Source organism: Argopecten irradians, chromosome 16, assembly GCF_041381155.1.
Source record: "Argopecten irradians isolate NY chromosome 16, Ai_NY, whole genome shotgun sequence".
NCBI classification, from domain to species: domain Eukaryota; kingdom Metazoa; phylum Mollusca; class Bivalvia; order Pectinida; family Pectinidae; genus Argopecten; species Argopecten irradians.
The window spans coordinates 14,016,681-14,032,355 of NC_091149.1; the positions used below are offsets into that span (position 1 = coordinate 14,016,681).

At 37.4% G+C, this 15,675-nt stretch overlaps 1 protein-coding gene and 1 long non-coding RNA gene across 2 annotated transcripts; both read left to right on the plus strand.

The window, feature by feature from the left end:
* The first annotated feature begins 1,601 nt into the window (after positions 1–1,601).
* LOC138310728 (uncharacterized) lies at positions 1,602–4,104 on the plus strand. Its single transcript, XR_011206478.1, has 3 exons — positions 1,602–1,946; positions 2,334–2,582; positions 3,920–4,104. It is a non-coding gene; the product is annotated as an uncharacterized lncRNA (long non-coding RNA).
* A 6,675-nt stretch (positions 4,105–10,779) lies between these two features.
* LOC138310015 (alpha-N-acetylgalactosamine-specific lectin-like) lies at positions 10,780–14,720 on the plus strand. The gene is made up of 3 exons (XM_069251164.1): positions 10,780–11,074; positions 12,337–12,513; positions 12,788–14,720. The coding sequence occupies exons 1-3, from the start codon at positions 10,780–10,782 to the stop codon at positions 12,997–12,999; spliced, it is 684 nt and encodes a 227-aa protein (XP_069107265.1). The 3' UTR covers positions 13,000–14,720.
* The last annotated feature ends 955 nt before the right edge of the window (positions 14,721–15,675 follow it).

Consider the following 15,675-nt stretch of genomic DNA (forward strand, 5'->3'; position numbering starts at 1 on the left):
CCATGACGAAGGTCGGGATAACGGAAACAGCCTCATCAGTAGTAAACAATGACGAAGGTCGGGATCACAGGGATAGTGTCATCAGTAGGAAACAATGACGAAGGTCGGGATCACAGGGATAGTGTCATCAGTAGTAAACAATGACGAAGGTCGGGATCACAGGGATAGTGTCATCAGTAGGAAACAATGACGAAGGTCGGGATCACAGGGATAGTGTCATCAGTAGAAACAATGACTAAGGTCGGGATAACGGGAACAGCCTCATCAGTAGTAAACAATGACGAAGGTCGGGATCACAGGGATAGTGTCATCAGTAGGAAACAATGACGAAGGTCGGGATCACAGGGATAGTGTCATCAGTAGGAAACAATGACGAAGGTCGGGATCACAGGGATAGTGTCATCAGTAGGAAACAATGACTAAGGTCGGGATAAAGGGAACAGCCTCATCAGTAGTAAACAATGACGAAGGTCGGAATAACGGAAACAGCCTCATCAGTAGTAAACAATGACGAAGGTCGGGATCACAGGGATAGTGTCATCAGTAGGAAACAATGACTAAGGTCGGGATAACGGGAACATTTTCTTTGGTAGTAAACAATGACAAAGGTCAGGATCACAGGGATAGTGTCATCAGTAGGAAACAATGACTAAGGTCGGGATAACTGGAACAGTCTCATCGTTAGTAAATAATGACGAAGGTCGTGATAACGGAAACAGTCTCATCGGTAGTAAATGATGACGAAGGTCGGGATAACGGGAACAGGATACAGTCCCATCTGTAGTAAATAGTACAATAAGAAAGTTATGGATATAGGGAAAAGGAAGCAGCCTGATAGGTTGTAAACAAATAATTTTAAGAATTAAGAATATGTCGAAAATATCTTTTTGCATATATCAAATAAATATTCTGCAATCACAAATTTATTCAGCCACATAACTTTATGAGTATCCAGGAAAAATTATATCTACTAAGTAACTATAACAATTCATTGAATGACGCTTCTTGACATTCAGGTAAACTTTCCTGTGGACACCGTTATTACCGGCGTGACAACACAGGGACGCTACAAAGACTATCAACATTGGGTGAAGTCTTACTATCTACTACACAGCATGGATAACGTCATATGGACAACCGTGACGTCATCAGACGGTACCCCAAAGGTAGATATCCCTGAATATAGCAAAATGGTCTTTATATTCAGTCGGTCTATAGACAAAGATTGATTTATCTTCATACAAAGGCGATTAAGGCATATTTTACTGTATTTATTTCTTTATCCGGTTTCTCATCCCTATTTTATCTCTGTACCTACCTTTTGCTATGAAAGGGCATGAAAAATAAAAAGTTATCGCGTTCGAACGCAATAGTTTTGCATGTGAGCGCAATAGCAAACATGGCAAATAACTCAGTGATATATCATCACGTTCGCACGCAATACTATTGCATTCACACGCAAACGTGTTACATTGGAATGCAATAACTTTTGTATGTCCTTTCCCAGCCACCGTAAAAAGGAGACAAACCGGAAGTTACTATAAATATATTGTCAGATGACCTGGTCAGAGCGAGGCTTACCGATGACCAATTTCTGTGCATCCCTGTCCATAGACCAGACAGACAGTTATTATTGTTTGTGACGCCGTCTTTAACTGATGACGTATCGCGATAAGTGTGATTCAGCATATAAGTCGTTCGTTCCGGTATCATTCCAGGGCATAGACACATCACGGTAGTGTTGTAATCAAACATACAAAGGTAAGGCGAAATAAGTATATATATATCTGTTCTAGATTTTCACTGGAAATACAGACACAAACACACCAGTGACGTCATCTGTTATCCAAACATCACAGTCCGATATTTACGGATTAACCCACAGACTTGGGAAATATACCCAACTGTAAGGTTTGACGTCAGCGGCTGTCATATAAAGAAAATCGGTAAGTTAAATTATATTGTGTAGTATTTGTTTGAAGTTTCTAAAAAAGACATTCCAGCAGTTTAAATCTTTAGATGACAGGTTTCAGATTTTCCGTCATGTTTTGTTGATTTTATGGTCCAAAAAGACCAGAAATGGGTCTACCACTTCGGTAAAAATTGTTGAAAATAGGCCTCCATTTTCTGGTTTCAAGATCCTGTAAAAAATTTATTTTGGTCTCAAGACCCTGTACATTTTTTTTTTATTTTGGTTTCAAGACCCTCAAAAAATATTTTGGTTCCAAGAACCTGTACAAATTTTTATGTTACACATATTTTTGCATCGTATGTAATGTTTGTTTCTGGAAACAATTTAATGTATTTCACACATGATGAATTATTTTTGTCAGATAGAGGTAGTCAGTTCAAAAAGAAGTTTGCGGTACCTTCGTGGTATATGGGTGATGTGCAGTCAGTAGTTGGTCCGCTGACAACAAGCATTTCCTTTGTGGACTGTGCCAAGGCATGTCACAAGCAGAACACGTGCATGTCTTTCGCTCTCCAAAACTCCGTTGGTGGTCTGAGCTGTACAGGATATAGTGCCTGGGTCGTTGAAAACGACAACGTCTCTCTCAGTATGCAAGTTTTCGTCAGGCAAGGTGTGATTACCATCCCTATTTAGAGATTGTGAGAAGAGGTCACTTTTATAACAACCAGTATACATGTATGATGTAGTTATTTGAACTGGGTTGTGTACATACACGTATTTCTATATTCCGTTTTAAGTGTTAAAATGAAAATTTGATAAATAATCGATAAAAACCGGGTCCAATTAAAAAAAATATTCAAAGAGCGACATGTCACTGCAATCAGATCAAAATTGTTATTTCTCACTTGTTTAGTAAACTCCAGCATTGTAACAATGATCGTCATCGTGTATCATTTTATGACGTTTTTGGGAAACTTTAGTTCGTGTTGTAACTTTATCAGGAGCGTAGGAAACGATGGGGCAGGAAGGGGGTGCTACTGTATAAAATGTTTTGTGTCAACGCCTAGCCATGGTACCATATATTCAAGAAAAGCATTGGATAACAATATTTATAATATAGATTTCTGATACGTACACATTCACACGGGTCTAATCACGATTCATACACAGGTAATATTATCTTATGCCAATTTCTCATAAACTGGGGCAAAATCACGTGAATTTCACGTGATATTCATATTAAGAAATATTACCTATATACGTAATCATTATGCTTGGTTAACGTATTGTCCTCTTTCTACTGCATATCTATTTCATTGCATATTTCACTTGTGTAATATCACTAATTAAATATTTATTGTCACGTCATGAATTTACATCATTTAACAATGTTATGACGTTAGGAACGGTATACGTTTTGACATAATGGCTGCCTATGCCGGATTTGTTTAAACGCATTTTGACGTTGAATAACTTCGAAGTGTCGGTAGTAATCTGATAAAAGTATCTTTTTGTGCTCATTTCATATAAGATTTTGTGACAATCATATTTAAAATTATGACACTCATATACGACGAAAAACGAGATTAATGGAACAGCTGAATGACGAAGTCGTTCCACAACGTCGCGTTTTCAAGCTTCCGCCTTCCGGTCTACCTTTTTTGCAAATAACAAACGATAAAAAGAAATATAGTTAAAATAAGATTTGATTGACTTATTATAGTAAACCTTAGTTGATTTTATATCAAGAAACAACACAATAGATATTATACATTAAAATATTGTGGGGGACTATTTTTTATTGAAATGAAACTGGCGCATTGTTTGAAATCAGCTGATCGATGCACGAGAATCGTTGTACTCATAGTGTATTCACAGTGTTTTCATAGGCAAATGTTTGTTTTCGTCAGCTAGTTGATTCATATTGTGACGAAACACTCAGAATGTAAATATATACTAATGAATATTTGGAGGATACGATTACTAATACTGAAGCATTGTACACAGACATTCTGGACAAGTACGGCTACAAAGAGGATCAGGAAACCGCCATCTTGTATAACATCGTAGAAGTGAGACAGGATCAGGGAAGTGCAGCAAAGACATGTACCTCAATGTACACACGTCTGATGGTTGTCGATACATTAACCAAAATGGCAGGTCTGATCAGGATCATCGCAGGGTATGATGTACTGAGTAAGTATACATGAATTAGTTTTAAAACACGATTAAGCATTAAAATAAAAAAAGGATTAAGCGTTAAAATAACAAAATAAAACTGGTATAGTCTTCATAGAGCCAAACAATTTCTTACTGTTCTGGAATGATAATAAACTTTTTTTAGAATTCATCAAACTATCTGAATTTTTTTCCAATAGTAGGTGAATGGAAAATTATATCGTCATATTATTCATCTTTCTATTTCTGTGGTAGGTTACACAGGGGATACAGGAGATGTTATCGACAGTGACCTCTGGTCTCTTGGTAACCCAGATCAAGGTCAAGGTCACTGCGTCATGTTGACCGAGTCAGGTTTGGCCAGTGTGCATTGTCAGGAACAGCTCTTCGCTATATGTGGGAATTAACATTTGAAAAGGCGATGTGACATCAGTATTATCGATCTAATATCCAAATGTTCAAGTGGTTTGGAAGAGACACAAAAATCTGAACAAATCATGATCTATCTGGAGTTTTGACATCCATACCTGATTAATGTAATTTATGGAACATTTCCCCGAACATTTACTCCAAGGAGTGGAACGACTGGTTCGCACGTTGTCCGCGTAATGTGACCAGGTGGGAGGGGAGTGTTGTTTGGTGTCTTCGGTTGCATGCTTCAGTGATATAGAAATATAAAAAGAGGCAAAAGTCCTACAATACAAGAAGACATAACACGAATATACCGCAGCCTCCAAAAACACACACCACGCATTTCATACACGCAACACACCGCACACATGGGAGGCCGTCCTTACATGACCCTATATGTTAAAAGGACATCAATTTATCAAATAAACAAACAATACAACTATACAGAGGAGAAAGACAAGTTGGCATCTGTGTCTCTAGAACTTTGGGACTCGACGGACCAAGTAAGTGACTGTACATTTATATAGTGTCCATAGGGACAAGTGGCTCTGGTTGAGTAGGGTTTAATTTATGTACTGCACATTATCTAATTGTAATGACTGAGTTTGAGCGCGAAAGAATGTGTTCTATGTTGTACATTTGTTTTCTTATGATTTTGTATATACAATGTATGTTGAATTTTTTTTATTTTTAAACCGCTGTCTTATTTGTTTGTCGATAATTAGGCTAAGCTACACACACAAATCTTGACACTTGGGATAGGCTAATAAATAAATCCATTGCAAATTAAGATAGCTCTAATTACGGTAGACAGGTATTTCAACACTTGGACAAGCTTGTTATACATATCATTATGGATGTGGTAGAATTACAGGCTTATGTGGATAAGAAAGATAAGCTTGAGAGCGATAAAAGAGCTGAGCAGAGAGAAATAAAGCATTAGATAGAAACTTTATAGAACCGAGTTAGAAAAGGAAAAAGAAAATGTGGAAGAAGAAGTTTCAGAAATTCAGCTGAGCAGGTCAGTATTTCAAAGGCTAGAATGCCAAAATTACCTCCCTTTGACGACATTTGAAGACATGGTTTTCTGGAGAAGTTAAGTGGGACAGGCAGGATTGGGCAATATATCTTAGTGGTCTTCATGAAGGCATTGGAGGCCTATTCTTGTTTATCAGCTGAGGATATTTGTATGTATGAACCTCTTAAAATTGCTCTACTTAAGAGATTTCAGATGTCAGAAGAAAGGGTTAGACAGAAAAGTCCTAGCTGTAAACCCGAGGTTAGTGAAACATCTGCTCAATTTGTAGTTCGAGTGGGTAAATATTTGGACAGATGGATAGACATGCACGACACTGACAATACATTTGAAACTCGGAGAGACTTGTTGCTTCAGAAACAATTTGCAAGTGCTAGTCATAAGAATTTAGCTCTATTTCTTAATGATTTTAGCGTATTTGACCCCAGTGACCCTGAATGAAAGTCAATGTCATTCATTGAAACAAACTTGGTAACCCTTCATCCCAGCATGTCACAGGCCCAATACCAGCCTAATTTAAAACTTGGTGCACCAATGCAGAGCCCATCACTTTTTGTGGGCATCTGAACTAATGGGGGAACATAGGTTGTAGCTACATTGAGTCCGGTCCTTTTAATCCCCAGCGATCTACAAATTATAGGTTTCTGACCTCAGACAGCAGCTTTCATGTTGAAGTGTTCATTGAACAGGGAATTGGAACTAAGATGTTTCAAACCACCTTTTGAACCTTTCTAGACTCAGGAAATCCACACATGCAACTCAACGACTCTGCCCTCACAGGAGTTTTCCTCCTAATACACCTAAGCGAGCATAGGGTTTTTTTTTTCCAGTCATTGAGCGCTTGGGCTTTGTAAGCTTCAGGCAACAGCAATTGGCTTTCTCGCTCGCCATCTACAGCAGCTGTGCTGTGTAACACACCGTGCTTAAAGGATATACGTCCTTTCTCCCTCAGATACGTCCGGACTTCGGGAGACTCATCCCTCAGTCCTTCCCCTTCTGGGAAGCTATCCATTACCGGATCCTTACTTTGTTCTAACGCCAAGTTCACTCGACCTATCTCGGTCGGACTCTATCAGCCGTCGATCTCGCCGAAAGAGAGGACCTGAACCTGAGTTACCTACGAGCGAGTTGGTTACTGTGGCAGCTTGGCAATTGGCCTTGACGGTGTTCTGCGGAAATCCTTGTGGGGCAGCGATGACAAGCCGTCTGATCAGCGTGTTCTTCAGGTCTTACGAAATAGTGAAATCATAACTAGTCTATGGGGCTATCCAGCCATTGGCTACAAGTTTATTTTCAGTAATCACCTGCAATTTGGTACCATATAGGTAGTCATGGAAATTTATCAGTGACTGCCCACTTTAATGCCACCGAAATTCAACTTGTGAGCTGGATAATTCCTTTCGCTGGACCGGAGCCCCCTTACTCGGTATGCTTATGACTCTTGGGTGAATTTAAGAACATCACCACTGGCATCGGTGTGCACTACAAGGGTGGAGTAATCTGCATTACCCAGTTTACTACAACTTTTTACTTAACGGGCACTCCGTGCACCTCACAGTAGCATTGGTGGTTCATCTATCTTTGGAGTAGTCTTTTATAAAACGTCGGTTAGTAACCAGTGGAACACCAGGACTGAAAATTTTTGGGCTAGGCGCAGATCTAAACACTTTGAGTCTTTTCAGGTTCAGTACTGATACTTCTTCTGAAACCACATGTCCAAGATAAAGATTTTTAGCGTCATGGTCTCTATCTACCTAAAACAGCTGACATGTTCCCTGTGACCTTTAAAAGCTCTTTCCATACGTCCAGGAGCATTGGTTAAAACCAAATCCAGGTAACATTCATTTGAAAGCTGTGGTTGTAGATTCTCCTTCACCCCAGCATGCTACAAAGCCAAATATCAATTATGTACCCTAGGTAGGCTATGATCTTTCCGAGTTATGTTGTTTAACATTTGTAGTTCAAAGGACTATATTTATTTTCCAATTCATTAAATTTGAGTGATATTTGTTCGGTTTTTATGTTTTATAAATGTTTTGCTAGCTTTTGATAGTGGTAGGATGAATATTAAAGGTATTTGTTATAATTTTTTTGTCGATTTCGTATGTTCACTTCACATACTAGAATCAATATTATCAGTTTTAATGTAGCATCTAAATAGCACGAATTTGAAAAAAAATATTTTGATGGGGTGGTAATGCATGTTTTATTGCGAAACACATTAAACAAATCTGATGCAAGTCTAAGCAATCATATAAAATTGGAGTTGTTTAAGTTAGAAAAAAATTGTAACAAACCATTTAGACTACATTTCTTCTAATAGGCCATGTATGGACTCAAAAAGACTCTGATATTTTCTCCAACATATGATTCAATAATAATTACATGTCATATTTTCGTTTCACTGATACAATATCACAACAATATTAAAATACTATAAAAAACACCTTTCACTGCTATTTTGATATTATATTGTTATGAAAAATAACTCCGAGCAAATCACGTAAGTAAACATATCTTGGCATTATATAAATCTTAAACAAGAAATATGTACCCTGCGCGCTTTGCGGCCAGCCGTTGTCACCCTGACACCCAATCGTGTACATGTACATATTTATGAGGTCGTTGGGGGAAATGTTCCCAGAAGGCTTCGAAGGAAGTGAACGTGTTTTTGTGCGTTCATCATAATATCAAACGCCGATTTCCAATAAAGTTATAGGTCTAGCCTATAGTCACTTTCTCCCGATCACATGCTGAATTCATCGTATATTCAATAAATCCTAATTCACCACATTTAACTTCATATGATGAGAAGCTATTTCGATGCAACCTTTAGTTGGTGGTTTTGAACAATGCAATGCTATTGTATACCGTGTGTTCAAAACTGCACAGTCGATCACTAACGACTGCAACGTCAACCCAAAACATTAAAAGACCAATCTTCACAACATTCTGGTGTCCAATTTTGCTAGCCAAAGGTAAGCAGTTAGATGCTCTCCTGCAACCCTTGATGGATTTACGTTCCCACACTGCACCACCTGTTGGATCACTGCAGTTGCGCCCACTCCATTTACATAAGAAACAACCAATTATAAAAGCTCGTATCATTGTTGTATGGTTGTAAAAATGATTCAAAATACCAAAGATTAACATGCGAGTCATTTGTTCAGTAGTTCGGACACCAGGTTTTGTGTTTAATGCTTCAGCGTCTATTTTTTCACTTGATTGCAGTTTTACGTTATGAAACAAAAACCACGCTCGTATTTACTTTCCTATCTGTTTGGAGAACAACGTATCCAAGTACTTCATTTAGTTGGTCTAAAATATTTAGTAATTGATTAAATAGTCAGTAATATGACTTCGTTAGGAGCTGTTGACAGGCATGGCATGTCTCAATATACAAATGAAGGTTACTATATGGCTTTAGTTTAGTTTTGATGACATATCAAAGCCCCATTTTCATTGGTCGCCTGAACCTAGCCGCATCCAATCGGCATTTAGAAACTTCAATTTCGACGCGAGATCCGCCAAAGGTTGTAGGGAGAGCATTGGAGTGAATACCCTTGGCTAGCGAAGTTGTCTGTTGCCGTGCAGGTCAATAATGTCCCATGTTCTTGATTTAACACTCACAGCAATAATCTTTCCTCTTCCTATGCTTCGGCTATAAAGCTACAGATGTAGAAAGTAGTCAACGAAAGCATGCTTATATCCCGCGCCATTGTGTTCCGGTCGACCCAACTACTAACATCATGTGACCGGATGGGTGTGTTCCTTGGTGTCTTCGGCGGCATGTTTCAGTGATATAGCACTATAAAAAGGGCAAACGTTCCACTATACATGATATTTAATCAAACAAACAAACAGTTGGCTTGTAAATGAAATTACTAATTTGTATCTAATGTTAGGTGACCGTTATGGCCCATGCGCCTCTTGTTGACATCTGTGACTTTGAATGAAGGTCAAGGTCATTCATTTGAACAAACTTTGTACAAGCCCAATATCATGTCTCTAGGCCTCTTAGTTATTGACAAGAAATCGTTTATCCCTGTGACTTTGGTTGGCGATGACCAATATCAAGCCCCAAGATCATGAAGTCTAAAACAGTCTTAAGTTTAGACTTGGCCAATATCACCAATGAAGTAACAAAAAGTTTGTCATTTTTCTAAGACTGTTTGATAATCCAAGAATCCATTTAAAGATTTTAGCCTCTTTGACCTCCGTGCCCTTGAATGCCGATCAAGGTAATTTTTAAACAAATTTTGTAGCACTCCATCCCAGCATGCAACAAGCCCAATATCAGGTATCTAGGCCTCATAGTTATTCACAAGAAGCCGTTCAAAGATTTTAGCCTTTTTAACCCCACTGACCTTGAATGAAGGTCAGGGTAAATCATTTGAAAGCACTTGGTAGCCCTTTATCTCAGCATGGTACTGGCCAAATATTGGAAATCCAGGCCTTTCGGTTATTGAGAAGAAGTTTTTTGAATGAAAAGTTTACGGAAGGCGCACGACGACGGACGAAGCATGATGACTGTATGTCTCTAAGACACATACAAACAGCAATATCTGGTCGACAGTAGTTCTAACGAATAGATCCAATATGCCGACTTCAGTGGTACGACGAGATGTTTTGGTCCTGCTGGTAAAGTTTGTACTGTCTCATTTCCACTATGGTAAAGAGACACATCACAAACACACCACAGCCTCCTAAAATGACCCTGGCTATTAAAAGGACATAAAAACTGTGACATTTACCCCACATCGATATAATTATTGTAAACATGAAGCTTCAGAGAATGTTAATCAAGCCGCATCATGTATATTGATTTCTTAATATCAATACTTTAAAATCTTTAAAAAAATACTTTCCTTTTTTTCATGGCGTTTGAAAAGAAAATAACCGTTTTTGAAATCAAAAATAAAGAATTATAGCGAAAATCTTATACTTTGTTCCCATTAATGTAAATAGCATGTGACGTACACTTGGCACTTCTCACAACAGACACATTTACATTAAGGCTTTAGTAATGTATGGTGATTTATGGTAATATTGGTGATTTTACTCTAATAATGTACCCTGGCTAGAACTGTGACGTAAATTTAATAAACCATACCAGTGTTACCGTATCACAATGGCCTACAGAGAGCACTGTGTACATTATCGATAATGCATTTTATCCAATTACTGACAAGATAAGTCAAATGAGTCCATTCGTGTCCTGATGAACAGGTCAGATTTAGATATGGAGCGTTTCGTTATTTTACTATGCTTGTGCTTTTCATCTTCTGGTGAGTTTATCATCTCTGATTTAAGTGAAATTACAGAAATGAGGAATCTTAGATTATCAGACCTTTCGGGTGTAAAACAAACTGATAGCGTCGTAGAATGTGCAGTACAATGCGCCAACCAGTTGTCATGCGAGTCTCTGTCCTATCACAGTTCACAGGGACTTTGCCAGATGCATGTCTTCACTTTAAGCAACGACACAACGGGACTAATTAGTGAGGATAATTGGAATACCTACCAATTCTGCAGAGGTAATTAATTAAAAAAACTACTGTATTGTTGCTAAGTTAGCGAGGGTTTAAATTCGCGGATTCTATGAAGTTCACAGAATTGTTTGAAAAGAAAGGATTTACATAAAATATCTTGTCTTGTAAATGCTACATGTATAGGATGCTTCGCGAAGTTAAACATCAGCAAATAAGAACGGTAAACCACGAGATTTGACATCCGCAAAATAAAACAACTATACCGTAGCCTGTATTTTTTAAATTTAATATTCAACAATGTTTATTTATTCATTTACATGCAAATGTATTAGTTTTGTATCAAAGTGGATTACTTCCCCATGTTCCATGACAAGTGGAATAATTCCACTTGTATTTACATTTCATGATATGTGGATTACGTCCCCTTGTTAAATATTGCGGTCTATATATATAAGATATATTAGTAGTAGTTTTATTGGACAAGGAAGTAATTCATATAAAAGTTCGTATCCTATTATGTAATCGTGTTCGTTTTGTAAGTCTGGATAAAGGTGCAGATCGCCTCGAAAATTTGACAATTTTGTTTTGTCCACACGGTTGGAATTACTTCCTTGTCCAATATTTACCATTTGAAGTAATTCGTATCCAACAGATTTACGTTTGATAGGATCCCGTGTCATCTGGAAAATCCTGTTGATATTACTTCTTTGACCCTTAGAATTATTATTGGATACTATTACCATGATCTATAAAAGTGGTAGTTTCTGCTCCTCCCTAGCGCTCAGCATTAACGGAATGGTTCGCCCGTTGTGAGTATAATGTGACTGAGGGTGTTGATTCGTGTCTTCGACAGTGCTTTAGTTATATAGCACTATAAAAAGCACAAGAGTTCCACTATACAAGAAACCACAACACGAATATACCATGATCTCCCAAAACACGCACCGCACAATTCATATGCATTACACACCGCATACATAGGAGCCGTCCTTACATGACCCTTGCTGTGAATAGGACGTTAAGTACTCAAAGATATAAACATTAAAAACATGCGAAACAACTGTAATTTACAGCGATCATTTTTTGACTTGAGTAAGTTATGATTCATAACCATTCAACTGTCGGTGTATTGTGTCTTATGTTGTTTTTTTTTTTTTTTTTTTTTTTATCATTTTATCACCGGCAGCTCTTCAAATATACATGGACACCTCAAATTGGAGAGTAAGCCTTCTGACCCTGGTTGTTGATTGGACGTTAAACGTTAAAAGAAATCAAACTAAAGTCACAATATATGTTTTACTTGACAGGTGACTGTCCAGCTAGCTGTGGCTACGTCTACAACCAAACTCTTGATTGGTGTTATCGTTTTGTGAAGGATCCGAAGAAGAACGCATCTCAAGCTGTCGAGTTTTGTCGAGATAACGGAGGTCGTATGCTCAGAATAACTTCATCTGAAAGAAATGTTCACATTGAAAATTATTTTCGTAAGTCGAGTTTTACCGAAATTTTATGTTCAAAATAAATTCATTTGAAAAAGAGGTTCACATCGAAGATTTTTTTATGTATGTCGAGTTTTGTCATGATAAAGAAGTACGTATGATATATAAGAATTACCTCATTTGATTGAGATGGAAATAGTTCACGTAAGCATACATGTTGTTTGGTCTTATCCACTCAAACTAATAAGGACGTATATACGATCATTCCGTAACGGAATCAATAAGATATTTCAAAGGTATCATGATATTCATTTTTCAGGGTCCAACGGAATTTGGACCGCCTGGATCGGAGGCTTTTCTCCAAACAAAGATGATAATTTTGTGTACGAAGATGGATCACCTGTGTCATATTTAAATTGGTTGCAAGGAGAACCGAGGGGTCAACGATACATAAGACTACGATTACTCTCTGTTTTTGAATGGATTAACATGGGTGGTTCAGCCGCATATTATTTTATGTGTGAGCGGTAACGCGTCTATTAGTCTGCAAACCATGGCGATGGGGAAGTTTTTGACGTTAAAAAGATTTGATTACGTAGAATTAAACCGGATGGGTTGTACTTGTTTGGTACCTTCGATGGCATTCTTCAAAAGGACAGCACTATAAAACGTACAAAAGCGTGTAAATCACAAGCCACAACACGAATATACCGCAGTCTCCCAAAACACTCACTACGCCTTCACACATGCATTTTCTTTTTAAGATTTACTATTTTTAATTAGTAACGAGTACATGTAGGTGAAAGGAGACAAACAATTCATACTCATTGATCAGTAAAGCATGAGAAGATTGTTAATATCATTTTTTGTGATAAAAAAAATCACCTGCAGACTGGTACAACAATGGAATTATTCTTTTATCTATTAGCTCTTTATGATATGAGCGGCTAGGATGCACTTGTTTCGTGTCTCCGGCAGCATGCTTCTGTGTGATAGCACTAAAAGAAGGACAGAAGTTCCACTTTCACAAGGAGACAAAACACCAATATACTCAGCCTCCCAACATATACAGATATCCACACATTGCACGCATGTGCGACTGTACTGAAATAGCCCTGGCTGCTAATAGGACGTGAACCAAGTAAATTTTGATACATATAATACTAACAAAAACATTTTTATCAGCTCAGATTATGTTACAGTAATTTTGGTAAAGTTATTGTCTTTTTGTATGCAAAATTCAAACGACTTTGGGAGTTTACCATTTGCAAACGAATAAACCTACAACATATGACTTGAGCAAGAGATAATAGTGTATACAATCTGATTAAAATACAGATCGTTCTTGTCACTGCCTTTGATAAGAGGGTCTGAGAAAATCCCATTAGGGGTCATGTCCAGGTGACCTTTTGAATGACCAATCAAATTTTGACAGTGAATTCTAGAGGACGAAATAGTTTGAAAAAAATGTCAGAATTATGTTCGTGCAATTAAGTCGTCTTGCCCAAAGAGCACAACAAAGCTAATTATATATGGATACGGGGAAGAAATGACGTTTTCAATTGATGAAGCAAGGTGTTGAAAATCTGAAGAACAACACATGGTATAAAGGTCATTGGACGTGACCCCTTATGGGATATTTTCAGAACCTCTATTGAACGGAGTGGTTATAAGGATTTGTATTTTAATTAGATTGATAATGTGTATCGAAAGTATGTATCACCGGGTTTAATCGCGCAAACAAGACTACGCTATTTACGATCGAGATACGTCATATATAACCATGGGAAACGCTTTTTGACATAGAAGATGTCGTCTGTAAAACCATAAGTGATAAATATTTGCTCGGTGTTGCCTAGAATCCAAAAATTATATACAAGTTGTCCACGGAGTGTTTCCCCATTGCGTAGAAGCAAAATTGATGTTTTAATGTATTATACTTTGTCTCGTATTCTCAGCATGCCAATAGATTATGTGATCAATGATCAACAAACAATATCAAATGAAAGATAATAATCATTTACTCATTATCGATACTGTTACAATACGACTCAGTGATATAATATTTGTGTTCGCTTATTCCATTTGACAACACAATTGCATTACTATTGTAACGTTGAAGTCTGATGATTAAATAGTCTAAAACTGATGATGATTGAACTGTTCATGTTTGTTCTATATGAATGTATTGCTGAAATTAATTCAGGCGTGTATAGAAACAGTATGTATTTACCTATTCTGTCAATGTAGTGTCGTTGTATATTGATTAAATAGTCGTTAAAATCTATAACATGTACTTCGTGTGGGCTTGGTTCTTGGCATTTAACAATATGATTAAATTACAGATCCTTTTAACCAATCCATTAAATAGAGGATCTGACAACATCACATAATGGGTCATGATCGGTTGACCTTTTTACAACCTGTACCTTAGAACAAATGCGTTTTCTACACCTAACTACTTCAATTAAAAACGGCATTTATTTCCAGTGTACATCAGATATAGTAATTATATTGATCTGTGTTTTAATCATATTGTGAAGTGACTCATATTTTGATATTTACAAAATGTATTCTAAAATTACTATACGCGATCCCTGGTAATATCTCTGCCCTGCTTAGTACTCAGCATACAGGGAGTAGGACGATTGGTTCGCCTGTTGGCAGTATAATGACCAGGTGATGGGGTGTGTTGCTTGGTGTCTTCAGCGGTATGCTTCAGTTATATAGCACTATAACTAGCGCAAGAGTTCTACTATACAAGAAGACGCAACACGAACACACTACAGTCTCGCAAAACATGCACATCGTGCATGATATACGCAGCACACCGCATACATTGGAGGCCGTCCTTACATGACCATGGCTGTTAATAGGACGCTAATCAATCAAGCAAACAAACAAATATTTCATCATGTAGGCATTAGTGTTCAATAGAATTAAATGCTATTAAACGGAAATCGCTTTTGATGAATTGGTGCATAAGTCCATGTCCATAAACGTGCGACGAGACGTATATATTGTTTATTTAATTAATTTGAGATTTCATAACATGACTTTATTGTTTTTGAGTTTATTGATCTTACGTATGGGAAGGGAATTTCATGTTGTTAAGAATAAGATGTCTACATATTGATAATAACTTTTATAGCCTATATACAACCCACGCAAATTTGAAACGGGTAATTGAAAGTATCCATGAGGCTG

Bases quoted from the DNA above. Each gene is read 5' to 3' on its own strand.
- LOC138310015 (XM_069251164.1), top strand. From the start codon at position 10,780: ATGGAGCGTTTCGTTATTTTACTATGCTTGTGCTTTTCATCTTCTGGT. The intron at 11,075-12,336 runs GTAATTAATTAA...TTTACTTGACAG, and splicing joins TACCTACCAATTCTGCAGAG to GTGACTGTCCAGCTAGCTGT. The intron at 12,514-12,787 runs GTAAGTCGAGTT...TTCATTTTTCAG, and splicing joins TCACATTGAAAATTATTTTC to GGTCCAACGGAATTTGGACC.